This window comes from Ambystoma mexicanum, chromosome 2q (assembly GCF_040938575.1).
Source record: "Ambystoma mexicanum isolate Mex_15411 chromosome 2q, UKY_AmexF1_1, whole genome shotgun sequence".
Lineage (NCBI taxonomy): Eukaryota > Metazoa > Chordata > Amphibia > Caudata > Ambystomatidae > Ambystoma > Ambystoma mexicanum.
Genome location: NC_090924.1, coordinates 1,416,074,891 through 1,416,096,278, shown reverse-complemented (window position 1 = coordinate 1,416,096,278; position 21,388 = coordinate 1,416,074,891). Strand labels below are relative to the sequence as shown.

The 21,388-nt window shown below is 47.0% G+C and overlaps 1 protein-coding gene across 6 annotated transcripts in view; it reads right to left on the bottom strand.

Moving 5' to 3' along the window:
• The window catches only part of SCRN1 (secernin 1), a 185,711-nt gene that overhangs the window by 93,270 nt on the left and 71,053 nt on the right, over positions 1-21,388 (bottom strand). For all 6 annotated transcript variants that reach the window (XM_069648920.1, XM_069648918.1, XM_069648919.1 and 3 more), the window contains one exon: positions 13,043-13,245. In XM_069648920.1, coding sequence (XP_069505021.1) covers positions 13,043-13,245 — 203 coding nt within the window. The remainder of the gene's footprint in view (positions 1-13,042; positions 13,246-21,388) is intronic.

Sequence of the window (21,388 nt, the reverse complement as noted above, 5' to 3'; positions counted from 1 at the left end):
CACCACAGCAAACTATTTGTTCCCAGCTCTTACAAGGAAAAAAAACACAGGCTTCTTTGTACATCATTTTATTACCATTTACTGAAAAACACAAACTTTGCTCCCATTGTGGTTATATTCTCTCATCCCCATACAGAAAACTAGGATTCCTTGGTGGCGTTATGACCGCCTACATGTAGGAAGAAAAGGGGCCAAACTTAGACGAGATATCACATGTAACAAAATGGATTAAATGGCGACATACCGAAATCTCCAAAAAAGGGCGTGGCATTTTTTTCCTGTTTTCGTTTGTCCGCAATGCCACCAGCCCGCAGTTTTCACAGAAGCACCGGCCCAGTTAGCAACGGTGCCAGTGCTTCCGTCTCCCCACTCCCATGGAGTCCTCTGGGGCTCCATAGGAATGGGAATTAACATTTTCCGCCGCCTGACCTCCCGATCCGCCGGGAGCACCAGCAGGGTTAATGCCAGACTCGTAATGAGGCCCATTGTCTTACTTCAAGAGACATATCTACAAATGATAAATGCAGAGTATATTCTGAATAATATGTACGTGAAAGAATTCTCCAGTACATTTGCCAGAGGGGTAGCCATTCTGTTTAAAAAAGATTTGCGCTTTGTTGTGGATAGAGTGGAGTTTGTTTCTGAAGGCAGGTAGGTGGCAGTCAAGCTGCAGGTTGAAAATAGGTGTCTGATTCTTTCAAAGGTGTATGCCCCTAATGTGGCACAAACAGAATTTTCTTTAAAGTTGGAGGTTGTTCTGAAGAATATGGGAGATGAGGCGATCTTAATTGGTGGTGATTTTAATACTATTTTTTTTTTAAATTTGTGTTTTATCAATATTTATTGATTTTACAAAATGAGTTCTGTTCGTTCAAATTGATTGTCGATGTCATTCGTTGAGCATCAGTAGCTCTTTCTTTAAGATGTAGGGTTTTCTGTGTTCAAACACTCTGCTAGAGCAGCTTCCAAGATTTTTGTAGCTGCTATTGTCCAGCGAGTTTTTCTTCCAATTAGCAGACGGCACCACCAGACATCCTCCTCTCTCAGTACAGATGATTCAAAGAGCGGTGTTAGATATGCTTTCCTTAGGGTGGCTGTTTCTGGGCATGTCATTAGAAGATGTCTTACTGATTCAATTTCGGAGCTGTTCTTCTTACACAGGCGGAACAGGTTAGTTGTTGATAGGCCTCTTAGGGCTCTTATTTCATTTGTGAGCAGAAGGTTGAGCCTGGCCCTTAAAAAGGTTTGTCTTCTGCGTTTGTCAGGAAAGTAGGTGAAGACTTGGTCAATTTCGTAAAAATTTTTGATTTGCGTTAGTAAGTGGGACAAAAGTTTGTTTGCAGAGGACTTGTCTAGTATTTCTATCCAGTCCAGTTCGTTTAATTTTTTTCTTTAATCGTGTTGGATTTTGGATAAGGTCCTCCTCATTGCATCCAGTTTGCTCCAATTGAGTTTTCTGCTTGAGAGCCCAGATTGAAAGCGTTTTGCATTTTCCAGCAATTGTTTCTTCTTTTATCATTTTGTATTGCGGAGCTGTGTCTGTCATGGTAATATTTCTGAAGAGAGCCATTTCATTCCAGTCGACCGAAGCTTTTAGCGACAGCAGGCCCAATTCCCTCCAATTGCCGGTAACAATGTTGACTTTGGGAGTTGGAGTAGTTCTCGCCGAAAATCGGCTTTGAGTTTTTGCCAAAAAGATGTTTTCGGCATGCCTTCTCCTCCGTATGTCAGGGCGGAACAACTTTCCCTTTGTAGTATTTTATCACGGGCATCAGGGAAAAGCAGCCGAATTTTCCTGTCCAAGGCCTTTGCCTGTGTGGCGAGTTTCCGTGTTTTTTCCCAGAGGTTTGTCTGCATGCTTGTTTCATTGGCAGAACTGTCGATCATGACCCCTAAATATTTAAATTCTGTTACTTGGTCGATTTTTGTAGAGTCTATTGTCCATTCATTTGGTTTTCTTTTTGTAGGTTTCTCGAGGACCAGAATTTTGGTTTTTTCTTTGTTGATCTCTAAATTGTTTTCTGTTATATACGTGTCCAAATTGTCCAGGTGACATTGAAGTCCTATCGGTGTCTGGTCAATCAAGATGATATCATCTGCGTATAAAAACCTTGGGATTTCAGTTCTTCCTAATTTCGATGGAAATGTTCTTAGGGATTCTCCGGAATCTTTGAAATCACCAAGAAAAGCTGTGAAGAGTGCCGGTGCCAGGGGGCAGCCCTGCTTCACTCCTCCGTTTGTCAGAATTTCTTCTGACAGGATACCTTCTTGATTGAGTTTTACTCTAATCAATGTTTTTGAATGTAGAGCAATAATGGGTTCTAGAGTCTGCTCGGGGCATTGCCATGCATACAGTTTCGACCATACGAGGTCTCGGTCGATTTTGGCGAAGGCATGGGTCAGATCGACAAAGGCCAAATAAACCTTTTTTCCTTGTTGTCTTGCAAGGCTTTTTATTTTTATTTTTATTTACTCAAAAGCATGATGTTTGTTGTGGTCCCAATGTTCTTAGTGAAACCTGCTTGCAGTGGATCGTTACACGGCAAATGTTTGGCCCAGTGTTGGAAAGTTTCGTGCAGGCAGGGGCCGTAGATTTTTCCTATTGTGTCTAAGAGGGCTATCGGGCGGTAATTTGACGGGTCGGATCTTTTGCCTTTCTTAAAGATTGCCACCACCGTTGCTGAGGTCCAGGAGCTGGGAATTGACTTTGAAAGACTGATTTCTTTGAACACGGTGCTGATGAATGATGCCCATAGGGCTTGATGATTTTTCAGGTCAATGTTCGTTTTCCCGTCTGGGCCTAGCGCTCTCGACAGCTTTAAGATCTGTATTGCTCTTTCTATATCTGCTTTATTGGAGTAATCTTTCCATGGTGTTGCGCTCCGTAAGTAGTTAGGGTCAGGTTTTTCAGATGGTTTCTGAAATAAGGTGTTAAAGTGTTTTATCCAATTTTCCTTGCTCACGGCATTAGTTGTGGAAGGACTTGTGGATTCAGAATTCTCTGGAGTTTTTGCCATTTACTTTTTTTAGCATCAACTCCGAGTCTTGTTGGTACAGAGTGGCTCGGTAGAATTTTAGCCAACCGGTGTATCTCTTGGCCTCCTCTTGATTGTTGGTGAGTTTGATTTATTTGCTTGCCGTTTGAGTTTCCTGAGGCCCCGGCGTTTCTCTACCAGAAGTCTGTTGTAGTGGTGTATGCCTTGTGGTGCTGTTCCAGCTTTTTTAGAAGCATCCCTTTGGTATGGAATCAGAAGTGGTTGATAGTCGGTTGGGTGTGAGCTTGTGATGTTATCCCCAGAGCTCAGTTTTTGTTTGTAGAGCCTGGATAATTCCAGGATTCTTTCATTTGTCAAACAACGGTTTCCTTGGTTGTTGACTTCCACCGTTACGTTCATCGTCGTCTTTGAAGAATTGTGTGACCCCCATGAGATTTCTATGATGTTATGGTCACTTGCTTTGGCTCGTAAGACATCAAAGGATGTTAGAAGATTTAGCAAAGCTTCTGAGGCAAAGATGTAATCAATAGTGGCATTTTGTTTGCCTCTTTCCCATGTTGGTATTTGGTGGGCCTTTGAGGACGTTTGGGCTGCATTGTAAATGAGTCTGGAGTCCATCAATTTCATCCATTTTAGTCCTCTTGAGTCACCCTGGAGTTTTTCTTTAAGAATGATGAGCGGGTCTTTTGGGCAGGGGGTAGACGCATTTAGGTCCCCGCATACGATGATCAGCATAATGTCCGTGTTTGCTTGGATATCATCGATTTCTGATTCTATAGTCCGTAGGAATCTTTTGTCTGTTATTGCTTTGGGGTTCCAGTAGACTATTATCACCATTGAAGATTTCCGTGTCTTCTTACTCGTTTGGTCTATCCTGGTCCACTCCACTTGTACCGAGAGATGGCTTTGGGAGAATGAGCGTTTTTTTGTGATCTCCAGACGGCAGCCGGTTCGTACTGCAATTAGCAGACCCTATCATGGCTCTTTTCGCTGGTGCGATTTCCAATGTGTATCCATCTATTGCTGGCACTTCTGACATCCAGGTCTCTTGGAGTGCGAAGATGTCATACGCTCCTAGGTTAATGTCTCCTTGAGTTGTTAAAAGTTTGAAACCCCTTGTGTTCCATGATCCTAGTTTCAGTGAGGCTGCTGTATGTTTTATTTCTTTTTCAGAGTTTTGGGTTTCGTATCCTGTTAGCCTCACATCTAACTGCTATTTATTAGTCTTGGAAGTTGAAGGTTTCGGTAACCAGGCCCAAATTTGTTTTATCGGGCTGAAGGAGCTTGTACCATTTGTTTTTTCTATGGTGGATGAGAGTTTCAAGTGGTGGTTTGTTTCTGATTTTTTTGTCGGAGTAGGCACGTTTTCTTGCGTGTGGTCCTCAATGACCGGTGGGTTGATGCGCCTTATTTCTTCTGCTCTTGGTGCATCGCAAGTTTCGATTCTCGCTCTAGAAGTCAGCCCGCTCTCCGGGGCCCCGCTGGGCTTAGAAAGGGGGGCCGTAAAGAAAATCATAATTCAACTCTTTAAATGCTAGTTTCGTACATTGCTATTCTTTCAGGAGACTCGCTGGCATTCGTATACTGATTAAATGCCTTGCTCCCTGTCTTCAAGGATACGTGAGGGAGGGAATCGGGCATTCCTGTCTGGCTCTCCAGTGTAATGTTTCAACATGTTTCTTAGCCTTGGACCATTGAAGCGAAATAATATCTACAGCAAAGCAGTTTTACATGAGGCAAAGAGGCAACGTTAAAGAGAACAGAAAGAAAACAAAATGGCGATTCTAGTCATCTTAAAATGGCCGCACTTTAGCTGGGCCAATAGCTAAGTAATAACTAATGACCATGTATTCTTAACACTTTAAATGAGGCGGTTGGTCCTCGGCCAACCAATTATCATGCATTTGCTTCCACCCAGGGATGTCTAGATTTTCTGGACTGACAGTGGAAGGTTCCCCTTGGTTGCCTGAGAATACAAATTGTGCTGCTCCTTGCTGTAAATCAGTTTGAGTGGAAGCACAGGAGCCTCTCATCTTGGGTGCTTCCATTTTGTTGTTTTCAAAGGCATGTCTGCGATGTTGAGGGGTTGAACAGTTTTGACAGATTTTCTGGCTGTTTTCTTTTGCAGTGATGAACCCCTCAATGAAGATCAATTTGGTGTGCATCATAGCAATAAGTGTGGTGTGATATTTTAGCGTCTCGTTGAGAGATTCGTATAGTTTCCCGAAAGGCGTTAGTCCAATCGTGATTGCCGACATTATTGTTGTCATGTCCGGATTTTTTGTAAGAGTTTCTTTGGGCGTCGTGGATAGGTAAATTTGATTTCTGGTTGGAGTCTCGAGTGATACATCATGAGGAGCCCTCTCCTCCTGATGGTAGTGGGTGGTCTGGGATTCCCGTGAAAAGTGCGGGAGATACGATCTTCTTACCGGTCTTTGGGTACCTGAGATCAGCCACTCTGCATCGGCAGATATTCTGGGGTATTGAGTCAGTGGAGCTTTTGGCCTTTGGAAGTCTTCGGGCTTGCCAGTCGTGGATGAGAGTGGATCTCGGGGAGGCACAACTTCCGGGACCTCGTCATCCGTTTGATGTATCGCTGCAGGGGGCGGCTCAACATTTAAGGCTTCAAGCTCCTTGCTTGCAGAAGCTTGGGGTGTTTGGTTTGTGAGTGGGAAATCTTGGAGGGTGTGCAGAGAGAGAGGCCGCCCCCTGTGTGATTTTTTGGTTTCTTGGGGAGCACTCATGAACACAGATTGCAGCTGGGTTTTCCTGTGCAATGGGAGTCAGATTGATTTTGCTGATTGGAGGCACGGTACTGACCTTGGAGATCAAGGCAGTTTTTTGTGTTTTTACAGCTGGCTGCAGTTCAGTTAAGGCCTCAAGAATTTCGTCGTCTGTAAGTTCTGAAAGCACCTTGTGCTTTCTTTTCCCTTGCCTAGCGAACAGTTTTTAGTGAGTTGCAGAGCACGGTTTTTGGGGTTGTTCCATCTAGTGCTCTTTGATGTCCCTTCTTGGATTGCCCAGGTTGTTTGGCGGTCTTGGCGCCCAATTTTTTCAATTTATTTTGGAGGTGTTTGTCTCTCCATTGGAGGTCTGATCATTTGTTTATTTCTTTATCTGGGGCTGAGGTTGGGGATTGTACACATTTTCCCACTCCTCTGCTGTGTTTTCTGGTGCGATGGAATCGTGCAGTTCAATCACTTTTTTCATAGGCGTCCTTGGATTGCAGGAGTTCGCCACTGGGGGAGCTTGCGAGTCCTGTGTGTTGCTGAGCTCTGCTGTTTGTGCAGGGCTGTTCGACGCCGAGTCCCGCGGGCGGGGCTTCTGGAGGGCTCCCTCGCCTTCGTTCCAACCGCCGTGCACCAGGGCCCGAATCTCGAGAGAAGCCAGGGCCGCTGCTTCCTCCGTGCCCCGAGACGGCTCACTCGGCGGGGCGTGGGCTGCCATCTCCGCAGCCAGGGATTCGTCCAGTACGCATAGGCTCACCAGACTGCGAGGACTCCACTGCACTGAAGCGGCAGTCACGGTAAGGGGAATTTCCAGGTTATGTTGGCAGTTTGTGGATTCTTCCCTTAGTACATGCGGAGCTTCGTCCGCTTCCCGTCCATAGCCTGGCTCCGGTGGAGGTACTTCCCTCGCAGTCAGTCCTCAGACTGGTGGCACTGGGGTACCTGCAGCACGGAGGTCAGACTGGGTGTTTGGAGCAGCTCCAAATTGGTTTTCTTTTGTTTCCAAGGGGTTTGTTGTAACAGCTCCTTGGCTCAGTGTTTGGCACGCTCTGGCGTCCTTTCGTGTGTTTGTAATTTCCAAAAGGGGGACATGGCTTTCAGCCCATAGTTGTGTCCCCTTCTTGGGGGATTTATGAACGTTCATTGCCACTTTCTTAGGTCGCTGGAGCACGCTTGGCGTGTTACTTGGACACAGTCCGGGCAGGGTAGAGGTAGTAGCTAGGAGAGCTTGCGGTCTTAGTTTAACAGGATGTTTTGAGGGGAACATGAGGCTAGATGGCAGTTGAGATTGGCGCAAGCTTCTTAGGCGCATTTTTTCGTCCTCAGTTTCCTCATTTGGGACTGCTGCCTGGCATCGTTGTTGTCGATGGTCAAGTTCGGTCGCCATGTCCCTGCCAGTCCTGACAGGGACTGCAGAGACTGCTATTGACTCTGCTGTGACTCCGCGACCGCTCCGCAGTACTGATGGGTATTTGTATCCGCCTCCTAGTAAGCTGTGAAAGCAGACTCAGGAACTCAGGAACGGTGAGAGTAGAGAAAGAGTCTAACCTGCAGAGACTGCTATTGACTCTGCTGTGACTCCTAATACTATTTTGGATGATGTTATGGATAAATCATAACTGTCCATCGTATGCGGAGGCCAGGGACAGAAAAGGTGTTCTGAGATTAATGCGGATTTGGGACCTACAGGATGCCCGGCGTGATCTGTACCCGAAGAAGAGGCAAAACAGTTTTCATTCGGTACCACATAGAACATCTTCTCGTATTGACTTTTCCTTAATGAGTAGGGGTCTTTCTGGTGATGCAGTGCTGTAGGTATTGGTAATGTTGTGATTTCAGATCATGCTTGTGAGAATTTGGCTGTGGATAGATCAGTGAGGGGGAAGAGGAATGGTGGGCAGTGGAGGTTTAAAACTGGTCGGTTGTCAGATCCTGATTTTGTGAAACATATTCAAAGGGAGATCTTGTCGTTTCTCACTGAGAATGTAGATTCTGTTGGCAGTCTGTCAATTGTTTTGAAAGCCTTTTTGAGAGGTAAGATTATTAGTTTTGTGTCCTATAAAAAGAAAAGGGCTGAGACTGAGATTGTTGGAATCTGTTTGTAAGCCTTCTAAAGGGTCAGTATAGTTCGTCCCCGTCTGCTATGATGCTGAGTGCTAAGCGTTCGCTTGATAGTGTATTACATTCCAAAGCAGAGAGGGATCTGTTTTATACCCGACAAGCATTCTGGGATCAGGGTGCAAGATCTGGTGCATTATTGGCTAACAGGTTGAGGGAGCGGCAGAAAGGGAGACAAGTGCTTTTTATTGCGGATAATGATGGATCAATCTTGAGGAGGAATAAAGATATTTGTGGCGCTTTTAGAAGTTATGATGGGCATATTGCCGCCGGGGTGTCTATGTTTTTAGACCAGGTTAATACTACACAGTTAGATGACTGTGATAGTCTTTGTCTGGATAGGGATATTACTGTTCAGGAGATCGTGGATTGGATGGGTTTGATGTCATCTGGGCCAGACAGGTTCCCTATTGAATTCTATGCTGCTTTAGTCACCCTTTCGGCCACTTCCTAGTATGACTATTCACATATTGAATGTATTATTAGTTGGGAGTTGGTGGCTGCCTGCTAGGAGGACTGCTGCGATCACTGTGATCCCCAAACCAGGGATGGATAAATCTGCATGTGGAAATTACCGTCCTATATCATTATTAAATGTGGATGTCAAGCTTGGGCTAAGATTTATGCGACTTAATTGTTTGTTACCCAAACTGCTTCACCAGAATCAGGCGGTGTTTGTCTTTGGCAGGAACAGTTATGACAACTTATGTGAACATCTAGATGTTGTACACCTCAAGGTAATTCGCCAGAGGCCTTAGTATTGATACAGAGAAGGCGTTTGATAGGGCTAGTTGGAAGTTCCTCCGTCAGGTTTTGATTGAGGTAAATTGTGGGCCACGTTTTTTTCAACTTTTCAATGCCCTATATGAAAGGTGCTGAGGCTGTGGTTGCGGTTAATGGTTTCATATCTGAGTGCTTTTCTGTCTGTAGGAGTACACGCCAGTGTTGCCCTCGGTCTCCCATGTTATTTAATCTTTTCATATTATAATTGTATTATTATTGGTTATTTATAATGCTCTCAATACCGAGAGGTTTCTAAGCGCGGACCCGGGGATGGAACATGTGTTGTTCCGTGTTGTCTTGCTTCCAAGGCGAGCGTGTTGCCTCTGAGCTACACTGCCGAGCAATCATAGAACACTTTGCCATTATAATCAGAGACAATATAGTTATATGGGGAATTTCAATTGGGGACTGTGTTTCAAAGGTGCTCTTATATGCAGATGACCTCTGACCTCCTGGTTCTACTTTCAGAGCCTGGGTCTTCATTTGGGGAATTGCTTTTGACTTTGCAATTGTTTGACCAGGTTTCTGACTATAAGGTTAAAGTTTATTTATTTATTTTATTTTTTACGATGAAATCTGTTTTATTATCATTGAAACACACGCCCATCTCACTTCAATAGTGCACATGTTCTTACGCAAATTTCAACATGTATATTGTACATTACACGTTTTTAAAAAGTTACTTAACCGAATTCATTGATTTAACAAATTCCCTTTTTGAAAAGAATTGTGTTTTCCTTCTATCAAATAAAAATACATGCACGGTTAATGTTTCTAAAATGCTGGTCTTTCCAATCTCAACCTCATGCCACAGGGGATTCCTTGGTGTGGAACGGGAAGTCTGGGTAGAGGGTGGATTTAAGTATGTGAGTATACATGTTACCAGACAAGCTGGTTCATTACAGGCCTCGAATTTTCGGCTTAAACTTGCTGAGATTAATATATCATGTTTTAAATGGGAAAGGTTAAATCTGACATTATGGAGGAAAATCTATGTAATTAAGATGCCGTCCCTGCTTCCTAAACTGCTGTATATATTCAGTATGCTCCCCCGTTCGTTCTCGTTTTCTCTCTCTCTCTCTCTCCCCCTCTCCCTCTCTCTACCTCTCTCTACCTCCCTCCCCCTCTCTCTCTTTCACTCTCTCTCTAGCAAACTGCTTTGTGATATAGATAGGGTTTTCCGCACTTTCTTATGGGGAGAAGGGGGCACGTCCAGGCACCCAAAAGATATTCTTATGAGGCCTGTACACCTGGGTGGTTTTGGTTGCCCAATGTCTATATCATACTGCTTTCTGATTACATATCTTACATTTGTATCTCAGAGATGATTATGCTGAATGCCTTAACTGGGTTACTATCAAGAGTTGGACTGTCCACCCCGTCCACCTGGATTGCCTGCTTAGCATGGTTACGAAACTAGCCGTTGCTCAGAACCCGCCATTTATTAAACATGTCTTGAAGGAGTGGAAGAGGAGTTGTGAGAGTTGTGATGTGAAATATCTATTGAGCTTGGATTCTTTTCTGTGGAGGAATATGGCGTTACAGAAAGATAATCGTACCCTCTCCTGGTCTTCATGGCAATCAGCAGGTATTTGGAACTTGGGGCAAATTTATGACAGCGTTTCCATGATTAAATTTAAATTCTTGCTGTTCAAATACAAGTTGCTATCTTCGGTGTCCCCCATTGTTGTATGCTATGTGATCTTATGGGGATTTTGTTTTCTCCCCCGAATGCCTCTCTGCAAAATCAAGTCCTTTTGGGACGTGTCCTCCAAAGTATGGATCTTGGGTTGGGTCTTTCACTTCCTCGTAGTCCCTTGGTATGTGTGTTGGGTTTGTTACCGATAGGGCTTAAAAGGTGTGTTGGCTTACTCTTCTGGGAAAGTGACCTTAGGCCCTGTGTGGATAGGTGGTTTCATAATTTGTCAATACTTTCAGGCAGAGGGAGAGTGACCTTTCAGGTCAAGTAAAAGGTTGACAAGTACTCTGACATTTGGGACATTTTCAATTAGTTATATGTTTGATGTTAGTTTTCCCTCCTTCTCTCCCCTCACCATATTTTTTTCTCCCCCTACTTCCCATACACCTCCCAATCTTTTTTCTCCTTCTTCTCCTTTCCTCTCTCTTTGTATATAGAAAATTGTTTACAGGTGATGTCATCTTTTTACTTGCTTGTTTGATGTTCTTCAAAGTGCTGATTGTGATTTCTTGAAAATGTAAAAAACACTTTTTCAACACAAAAAAAAGTAAATGCCTGCACTATCTCTAGACTATTCCAGCAGGACTCTGCTGCTGTGCTCCTGCAAGGGAGCCTCCACTGGCCCACCCTTCAGTGTTGAATTCAGATCTGAGCATTGGTCAGATTGAACCAAGGGTCTGCATAATGTAAAATCTTCACCGCAGTTGGTGTTGCGTCCACCGTCTTGAGGGGAACCTCTCAGGAATCCACAACTTCATCTGCAGTGTTGGTCCCATTCCTCCATTACCCAGAGCTCTGCTTGCTGTCCCTAAGGTCTCAAACCTTTACTGCAACCAGTGCCAGTGTGTGTGTTGGGTTCCTTTGTTTTCTGGTCTTCTCCAATGCACACCAGCAGCCTGATTCACATCTTTAGGGTCCTCTGATGCCCAACCCATTGTTGGCCCTGTTCTTCTGTGCCTGGAGGCATGGGATGCATACCCATCTTCTTGGCACCCAATAGCAGCATAGTCTCTGATCCACTCTGCAATCTTCCTTCCTTCACACTTCATAAACGGAGCTGCATTTGGATCACTTTTGCTGTGGTCCCTCTTCAACTCCATCCCAAAAATTGCCTCCTCTGCAGCCCAACTACTAAGTATGTACCTTTTGGCAGTTCTCACCTATACATGGCAGGTGCCTAGTCTTAGTTCCATTCTTTCCTATAGACAGAACCTTAACTATTCATTCTTAAAGTACTGAAACATTTTACTTACCTGCTAAGAACAGATCGTAATTTGCTTGATTTGTCGTTTGGTGTCCCTTTGGAACCATCCCATTTAATTGCTCTATTTCCAAAACACAGAGGTTCTCTGTAATGTAGAGCTATCCCTTTCTGCAAACATTTGGATAAAAGTTTATTTTTAGTATTATACTGTGTGACCATTCATTTTTTGGGCACCAGTGTGTGTCAATTATGTCTTATTGCCACCCTCTCCTCTTTAAATAGTGAAACCTTGACTGCTCTGCCTACCGTCCATTTGGAGAGTCAAGAATAATTTGAAGGTTCTGTAACCTTTGGTTTTTTAGATGTTTTAGACTACAACGTCCATCAGCCCTAGCCTGCAATGTCAATAGGCAATAGGCATCATGCACGTTGTAGTACAAAAACATCTGGTTGCAGACCCTGATTTGAGGGAACCGTGCATACCTACCGCTTACAGGTTGATCCCCCAAAGCTTTCACCAGATGACTTTTGGAAAATCTTCATAACAGTATTGCGTTCAGGTTTTCTACAGAAATCGAACATTGGGCCACATTATGAGATTGCCGGTAAAAAAACGCTGGTAGGCAGCGGGTTACCAGCAACCATGTAACTCTGTTACCGCTGCATGGCAACTCGAGTGCTACCGGGATATCAAAGGCAGTTGCGGTACGGTTATTTCCCATTCCCACGGAGGCCCATAAACCTCTGGGAATGGGAAACCTGGAGCACCGGCACTGTCATTAATGGTGCCAGTGCTTCACTGAAAAACATGCTGGTAGGGGCCTGAACTCCCGGCAGGTCAGGGCTGCCGGTAGTTCAGTGCCCCTACTAGCATACTTATAGTTTGGCAGTTCGGAAAGGGTACGGTACATTGCTAGCAGCACTTTTATTTTCAGACCGCCAAACTTGTAATGAGGGCTATTGCGTTCAACCTCTTTCTACCCTTTTACCGCACTCACGCCCGTTCTATGCAATTGCGTTCCAGTGAGAAAACATTTAATCTTCATGGATTACGAGGGTTTATTTATTGATCAGGCAAAACACTAATTTACGGTTGGGATGTTTAAAATAATTGCCATTTATGAAAAATGTGATATTGAGTAAATTATTGGAAAAAATAAATGTTTAATGCTTTAGGGAATAAAAATAGAAAAGGGACTATACATGAGGACAAAAGGCAATGTTTTGAGAGGGGTATTCCGACCAGATATAGTTGCACCTTTTTTCAAACAAAGCACCATTTCACATATGTTCTTGCAACCTGAAATTCAATGTCACTAATTTTGATTTAGTTTCCCACACCTCACTTTCTAGAACTGTCAAAATTGTGAACGATTATTAAGAGAATCAACACTGGCATATGGTGTAGACATTTAGACGCATGTCTTTTCAACATGTGTGTCCATGTTGAAAAGGCATGCAATACCATCATGACAATAACAAAATGAAACCCCAATCTAGCGATTTAACTGACCTATGATTTTCTCTGCGGCCCAGTACCTCCCGGTGGTCTCCAGCACCCAAGCCTCTGCCTGGTCCACAATGAGGAAGGCACTCTGGAATGCATGGCAGGTGCTCCCGTCTTCAAAATGGTTGCCGCCCTGGCCGTGCTCCTCCAGCAGAGATGCAATGACTTCAAGGGCATCCTTGGCAGACACACTCCGTTCTAGAGCCAGTCTGGAACACACAGGAATATTCTGTCATAAGCATGTATGCGACCATAAGTGAAAACATTTATTGTCCCTCTGAGGTTCTATGTGGTTTGTGGAAACAATGATTTGAACAGTACGTTTGGGCAACCTCATTTTGGCAGTTTGACTTTTTTTCTTTTAATAGGGGGTCTCGCCCGCCATTCCCTGCTCCCTCCACTCTGCCCAATACCCTTCCATCCTGCTCTCCCACCTAATCAGACGCTACCAAAATAAGGTCAACCAAACTTACCACTATCTATTTTGTTTCTACAATGCCACAATATATCTCCTGCACGCAGCTGGGGCTAATGTACAGTCTGTGATATACAGACAGAATAAATATTCAATGGACGACATTTAAAGACAACAAATCCCCTTTTTGTCACACACATCTGCACCACCAAACAAAGTTAAATGTTATGTTAAAGGTTTTTGTACCGCGCACCGTCACCAACGGAGTTGGTCCCCAGATGCTCTGGCGGATCTGTAAACGAAAAGGTGGGATGGGTTAGTAAGGTGAAGAGGGAGGAGGATAGTGAGAGGATAGTGGTGTTCTGTTGGCAGTTTCAACTCGGTATACAGCGGGTGCTGGGCTTTGGTGCGAGTATCGGATCGATGTCAGTCCTCATGTGCTGTTGGTGCGGCTTATGTGTTGTTGCAGTGTGGTGAAGTGCGTGCGGCTTGTTGTGCGAGAGATGGTTGTGTGAGTTTTTTGAGTGAGATAAGTATGCAGAAAGTTTGAGCTTTTTGGTTAGTGGGTTATATGACATTTAACATGCTAACATTCATAATTTTGTCTAAGTGTGGCACTTGCTAACCTTCACAGTTCTATCTGGATGCGACTCAGGCTAATGTTCATAATTCTAACTAAGTGTGGTACATGCCAACAGTCCCAATTCCATTTAAGTGTTGCACTTGGTAATCTTCATAATTCCATATAAGTGTGGTGTATGCTACCATTCATAGTTCCATCTGAGTGTGGCACCTGATAACATTCACAATACTATCTATGTGTGGCCGGTGCTAACAATCACAATCCGGTCTAGATGCGACGCACCCTGATGTTCACAGTTCTATCTAAGTGTGGTGCTTGCTAGCCTTCATAATTCCATCTATGGTGAGTAAAACAAAGTTAACACACGTATTCTCTATTGTCCCCTTGATCCTCTGTATCTGCAACTCTTCACTAGGGGCTTCATCTAGATTCAAAGGACAGGCAGAGGCTGTGCATGTGCAAATACGTACTAAGTGTGACAAAGTCACAATGTCAACATTGCGTCCAATCCTTGGTTCATCTGAGAGTAGGGCTGGCAGAACCAGCCCTGAATGATTCCTAAATGCCCGGAGAGACCCAATACCTAGAAACTAAAGGTCCAAAAGAAATTTGGGACTGCATCTCCAGAGGTTTAGAGATCCAAAACCCGGAGCACATTCCAGAGTGTGTTTCAGGGAATCAAGCAAAGATATGCTAGGGGTAAACAATAGCATATCCAGCGGGACCACTTAGTCAATAGGTGCGGGCTCCCTAAGGTAGAAACCTAACCTATGCCAACCCCACCCCCATCCCCGCTAGTAGTGCGTGTGACGCGAAGGAGAATTGTTTTCTCCTTCATCTGCATTATTCAAAGAGAGACATTCTTCTTCCCACTTCCCAATGGGAAAACTATTTTTGCACTTGTGGGAACTTACTAGAGGTTTGCCTGTCCATTGGGATGGCCTTTTTAATATCATCAGAAACCCACAAAAAGAACTTCTTTGCAGGGGGACGGCCATGAGGCAAAGCAGGAGCAGAGCAGCAGACAAACACCAGCTCCTGCGCTTGGAAACCAGCTGACGGAAATCCAAGATGGCGCAAGCCTTTTAAAGACTTCCTTTCCCCTTGCTTGGAAATGACAGTAATTAATGATTCAATTCAAATGTTCGCCTCAGTCAATGGGAGAAGGGTGACAGCCTTGTTACTGAGGCTAAGAAACACAGGCAGTATCTTTTGGGCTGGGAGCCGAGGAGGGGGTTAGCTGAGGGACAGTGAGAGAACCAGAGCACGGGAGCCCCTTGAGCCCAGAAGAGGGGTGTGCTCCAGTGAAGGATAGAAAAGCCCCCAGTGAATCCCAGGTGAAGGGTCAGATCAGGTGAGGAGTAGAGGAACCCCCTGAGCCCCAGAAGAAGGGTATGCTCCAGTAAGGGGGAGAGGAGCCCTGTAAACCCCAGAAGAAGGGTGTACTCCATTGAGGGCGTGAGACACCCTGTAAACCCCAGAAGAAGGGTATGCTCCAGTGAGGGGGAAAGGAGCCGTGTAAACCCCAGAAGAAGGGTATGCTCCAGTGAGGGGGAGAGGAGCCGTGTAAACCCAGAAGAAGAGTGTGCTCCTGTGAGGGGGAGAGGAGCTGTGTAAACCCCAGAAGAATAGTGTGCTCCCGTAATGGGGAGAGGAGCCCTGTAAACCCCAGAAGAACGATGTGCTCCAGTGAGGGGGGAAGAGCGTGTAAATCCCAGCAGAAGAGTGTGCTCCCGCAAGGGGGAGACGAGCCGTGTAAACCCCAGAAGAATAGTGTGCTCCCGTAATGGGGAGAGGCGCCCTGTAAACCCCAGAAGAACAATGTGCTCCAATGAGGGGGGGAAGAGCCGTGTAAATCCCAGCAGAAGAGTGTGCTCCCGTAAGGGGGAGAGGAGCCCTGTAAACCTCAGATGAAGGGTATGCTCCCATAAGGGGGAGAGGAGCCCTGTAAACCCCAGAAGAAGAGTGTGCTCCCTTAAGGGGGAGAGGAGCCCTGTAAACCTCAGAAGAAGAGTGTGCTCCAGTGAGGGGGAGAGGAGCCCTGGTAACCCCAGAAGAAGGGTGTACTCCAGTGAGGGGGAGAGGCACCCTGTAAACCCCAGAAGAAGGGTGTACTCCAGTGAGGGGGAGAGGCACCCTGTAAATCCCAGAAGAAGGGTATGCTCCAGTGAGGGGAAAAGGAGCCCTGTAAACCCAAGAAGAAGGGTGTACTCCAGTGAGGGGGAAAGGAGCCCTGTAAACCCCAGAAGAAGGGTATGCTCCATTGAGGGGGAGAGGAGCCCTGTAAACCCCAGAAGAAGGGTATGCTCCAGCGAGGGGGAGAGGTGCGTACCGGTTAGGGAGCTGAGAGCCCCTTGAGACCAAAAGAAGGAGGACCCTGACCCAAGCGAATGGAGAGTAACATTGACCCAAGAAGAGGAGATTTGAAGATAGAGAGAGTGAGCAGGGCCCTCTACCGTTGGCAGACAGTGAGCAGGGCACTATATCCCTCCATGTGGATTAGTGACCATGGCACTATAACCGGGGTGTGAAAGGGCCAGCAGGGCACCATATCCCTGAGTGAAGGCACAGAGGGGGAGAGCTCCTTGGCCCCGGAAGAGGGGAATATGTAACAGAGAGAAGGTGCACCCCCATGAATGGGAGGGCTTTTGGGATACTTGGGAAAAAGCCATAAATCCCAGCAAACGCAGGGAGGCCTTTTGTATGATATGATATATGTCATCATTCATAACACGCCTTTACACAAGTGTTTCTATTCGTGACAAGACAAGGGAAGGAGGACAGAAGGAGGAAAGAAAAGCGATCTTACTAGGCCATGATCGCGCAAGTACAGACAGGTGACGGGGAGATGTGCCAGGGGAGGATGGGAGAGTGCAAAGTAACTTGTAAGTGCTGGCAGGAGGGGGCTCATAAGTGCAGAGAGTGACGGGACTGTAGGCTTTCAGATACAGTCCCTTAAATGGTTGGGAGGCCCGGAGGCAGTGCAAGGGCAACTGGTCATGCAGGAGCCTGGTCCCGTAGTTCAGAGGGTGGTCAGGTAACCAGTGCGAGCAACAGTCAGGGGCATCAGCAAGGGAGAGGGATAGAGAAAGCAGAAGCAAAAGGAAGGTCGTGAGTTGCTTCTGGAACCTTAAGTGTTCCTGCTCAAGTTTAAGAGAGGCAGGGAGGCTGTTCGAGGGGAAGGCCCCAGCCGAGGACAGAGATCTACCCCCCACTCTCTGCCTAGAGAAGCAGCTGACCCTCAGAGAGTTGGAAGAGGATGAGTGGAGGGCTTGAGAAGGAAGATGTTTTATCAAGGGAAAGTTGGATGTAGTGTGGTCCCCGGCCCCAGAAAGCCTTCTGGACAATGTAGAGGGACTTGAACCTGATCCTCACAGCGCCAGGGAGCATGTGGAGAGATTTCAGGGCTGGAGAGAGATGATCCCTGGGTTTGGGGCCAAGAACAAGTCTTGCAGTCCTGGTCTGGGGATAAGCTGTAAAGGATGAAGAGTAGAGGCGGTCAGATTTAGAAAGAGGCTGCTGCAGTAGTCCAGTCTAGAGATGATCAGGGCTCTGGAGACAGTGAGCATTGGGGGGAATGTGAGAAAAGGAAAAATACCTATAAGGAGGTGCAGCTGATAGTGTGACCTTTTTAGATACGTCAGAGATGTGAGAAGAGATGGAGAGGGTAAATCGAAGATGACCCCAAGGTTCTTAGCCTCACAGGGAGGAGCAGATAGAGGGGCCAGGGTCAGCCAGAGTGAGAGAGGGAAGGCGGGAGCAGCTGTCACAATAAGGAGGATCTCAGTCTTACTGGCATTAAGGCAGAGATTGTTGGAGGCACACCATTCCTGAATTGCGGACAAACAGTTTGGTATGAGAGAAGGAACAGAAGAGGCTGAGAGGAGCCTGAGGGAGAGCTGGGTGTCATCCGCATAACACTGAAAGTTAGATGAGAAGGTAGAGATGTGGGGGGCAAGAGGTGCCAGGTTACCACTGTTAAAGAGCCAGGGAGAGAAGTTAGACCCCTGGGGAACACCACAAGAAGAGAGCGAGAGAGATAGAAGATAGGAAAGAACCAAGTTGAACCAGAGAGGGTTGATCAGTGTGAAAGGAGGTCATCCAGGCCAGTGCCTGACCAGAGATTCCCAGGTTGTCTCGGAGACGATTGAGCAGGATGGGGTGATTGACCGTGTCAAAAGCAGAGGATAGATCAAGGAGAATGAGGACAGAAGGAAGGTTAGAGAATATTGGAGAGCAAGGGTGTTCAGGAGAGTAGTCTCTGTGCTTCTGGCTGCCCTGAAGCCAGACTGGTGGTCATGGAGACAACCAACAGATTCAGTTTGTAGATTAAGCTTGGAGATGGCCAGCTTTTCCAGGAGTTTGCACAGGAAAGGAGTGATGGAGGTTGGGCGATAGTTTGCTGGAGACGAAGGATCGGCAGAGGGCTTCTTAAGAAGGTGTGCACAAGGGAGTGCTTAAGGGGGAGGGGAAGGTTCCAGTGGCAAAAGAATGACTGCAGGAATCGGCCAAGGCTGGAGCAAGGGTGTCAATGTGGTCCTTAATGGTTCTGGAGGAGCAAGGGAGCTCCTGCTTTGATGAGCCTTTCATAGATCGGGCTTGTCTAGAAACCTCGTCGGGAGTGAACAGGGGGAAGGAGGAGAAAGGAAGAGGAGAAACGGCAGGAGAGGGGCCTAGAATGGTAGAGGAAAAGGATGAGAAGGTAGAGGAAGAGAGAGTGGACAAGACGTCCTGAGTTTTAGTGGTGAAATGAGATGACAAAACCGTGCAAAGGGCCTGCGAGGGAACAGGAGAGGTAGAAACTGCAGCAGGATTGGCCAGCTCCTTGCAGATTTTGAAAGGTCAGGCTGCGCTGTTAGCGGCCGCAGAGACGCGGCTTGGATGTAAGCTCTCTTCTTAGAGAGGACAGAAAGTCTGTACTGCCTTTGGAGCAGGCGGCAGGCCCGTTTGTCAGAGGGTGCACTTGATGCCCTCCACTTCCTCCACTTGCGCTTAAGGGTGCATGGTCAGAATCGTACCAAGAGTTGCACTTGGATGCAGGCTTCAAACGGATCCTCATGACAGGTGCAAGAACCTAAAGAGTGTTAGAGATAGAGAGATGAAGGTCAAAGAGGGCTGTGTCAGAGTGTGAGTCAGCCAAAGGTGTAGGAGGAGGAGAGAAAGTAATGGCGAAAGCCTCCACCGCCACACGCTTCATGGGCCGGGTGACCGAGAAGGTGGATGGCAGTGCTAGGGGTGGCTTAACCTCAGGGGCAGAGAGCGACAGGTGAGAGGAGTGAAGAAAGTGGTCAGTCCATGAAAGAGGAGAGGTGAGTGAGTTGGAGAGGGAGAGGTCTGACGAGATCAGAACATCTAGGGTGTGCCCTGCAGAGTGAGTCAGGCCAGAGGGTAGAATAGAGAGAGAGAGAGAGAGAGAGAGAGAGAGAGAGAGTCGCTGAGGTTGCAAAAAGAACCCAGAAGAGGGGCCAGTAGCATCCAAGTGGATGGTAAGGTCTCAGAGAAGGAGAAGTTAAGAAGTAGAGGCAAGGAGGGAGAAACAGAGGTCAGCCCACTCAGAGGACATGGGCGACCTGGCCAGGTGGCCTGTGATGGTGGCCACAGTGGGAGAGAGGCCAGGAGAGATTGAGAGCCTGCATACCAGGCATTCAAAGGAGGAGTAGGCCTGCGTAGGAATGACAGAAGCAGGAAACCACTCTGGGAAGATCAGGGCTACTCCCCCACCAGGACAGTTGGTTATGGGCTCTGAGAGGGTCTTTTAGCCACCAGGGAGAAGAGTGTCAAAACCCGTCACAGAGCTGGCCTTGAACCAAGTCTCTGAGAGACCGAGTACATCCAAATCAAGTTCTTCCAGGAGAATGCAGATGTCCGTGGAGTGTGTGAAAGCGGAGCGAAAGTTAAGAATAGCGACGTGGAACAGATTGCCACCTTTGCAAAACTTCCGTGGAGGGGTACAAGCATGAGATGCGCCCTCCGGAAGTGTTAGGGGTGCCCAAGAATGGGCAGAGGAGGAAGGAGGAGATGGCAGGGTAGTTGGAGAGGAAGAAGAGAGTGCCGGAAAGGTGGCAGAGGGAGGAGAAGGCAGAGCGGCCAGAAGAGCAGAGGAGGGTGCCAGAGAGGTGGCGGAGGAAGGAGGTAGCAGAGTGGCCAAAGAAGCAGCAGAGGGTGGAGGAAGGGGGCGGCAGAGGAGCCAGGGAGCAATAAATATGAGTAGCAGGAGAAGAAAGGAAGTTTCCCTGGACCAAGACGGTACCATTTAAGTAGACATTAATGATGGTCTTGGAGGAGTGGAAGAGGGACAGGAGGGCCTCCCACCGGGTGACACCATTAATGGGAGAGGAGGAAAAAGGAGAGGGAACAGACACCCTATGGGGCGGAGACCTGGAGAGGGAATGACAAAGGATGTCAGTGAGGGTCTGTCTGGCGGAAGCACTGGTGTAGATATCAGCGATAGGGAGGCCTGGTTTGAAGACCATAGTCGATAGAATAGCAGTTGGAGAAGATAGGGGAGACAGAGAGCACCATAGAGGGTGCAGTGAGGATAGTACGGGGGGAGCAAGCCAAGCAGGAGGGGGGGGGGGTCACACGCTAGGGGCAAACAGGAGGGAGACACACGGAGGTGTCACACAAGAAAAGAGGGAGGCATCAGGTATGTACAACACAGAACAAGAACACTGGAGCCTTGGGGGTCCTAGCGTCAGTGGAGAAAACAGTACAGAATACAAAGCTGGAAGTCAAAGGGGCCCTAGAGGGGAAGAAGAGAAGTGCAACTGATGCAGCACGTATACATACAATAGTAACCCAACAAACAATACACAAACACTGGTAGTCCAAGGAAAGCGGGAAGAAGAAGAAATGCAGGCAATGCAGTAGAATGACAATACAGTAGTGAATATACACATACAATGTTCACGGAAGTTAAGGGCGTAGGATGCGGACACAGAAAGGGACCAATGCACTGGACATGGCTTGGGGAAGACTGAAGAGGAACGAGAGGAGGGAACCGGGCAATGGTTGCATGGGGAGCAACGCAGAGAGGGATGCATGGGGAGAAATGCAGAGCCGGATGCACGGGGAGAAATGCACAGAGCGATGGGCAAGGAGCAATGCAGAGAGGGGTGTGCAAGTGGGAGAATGGGACGGATGCCCAAGGTCAGGGGGTTCAGTGGAGTGTAGCAATGCTACTCACCCTACCAGCACCTTCCTACTTTGCAGCCGCAGAATGGAGGGTGAGGTTGTCCGCGCTCACAATCTGCGCCACTGCCCCATTGCTGCCATACACCTTCATCGCTCAACACTGCAGCATTGTCCTGCGAAGACTTTGCCGCAGAGGGTCCGATCCTCGGTTCTTAAAGCC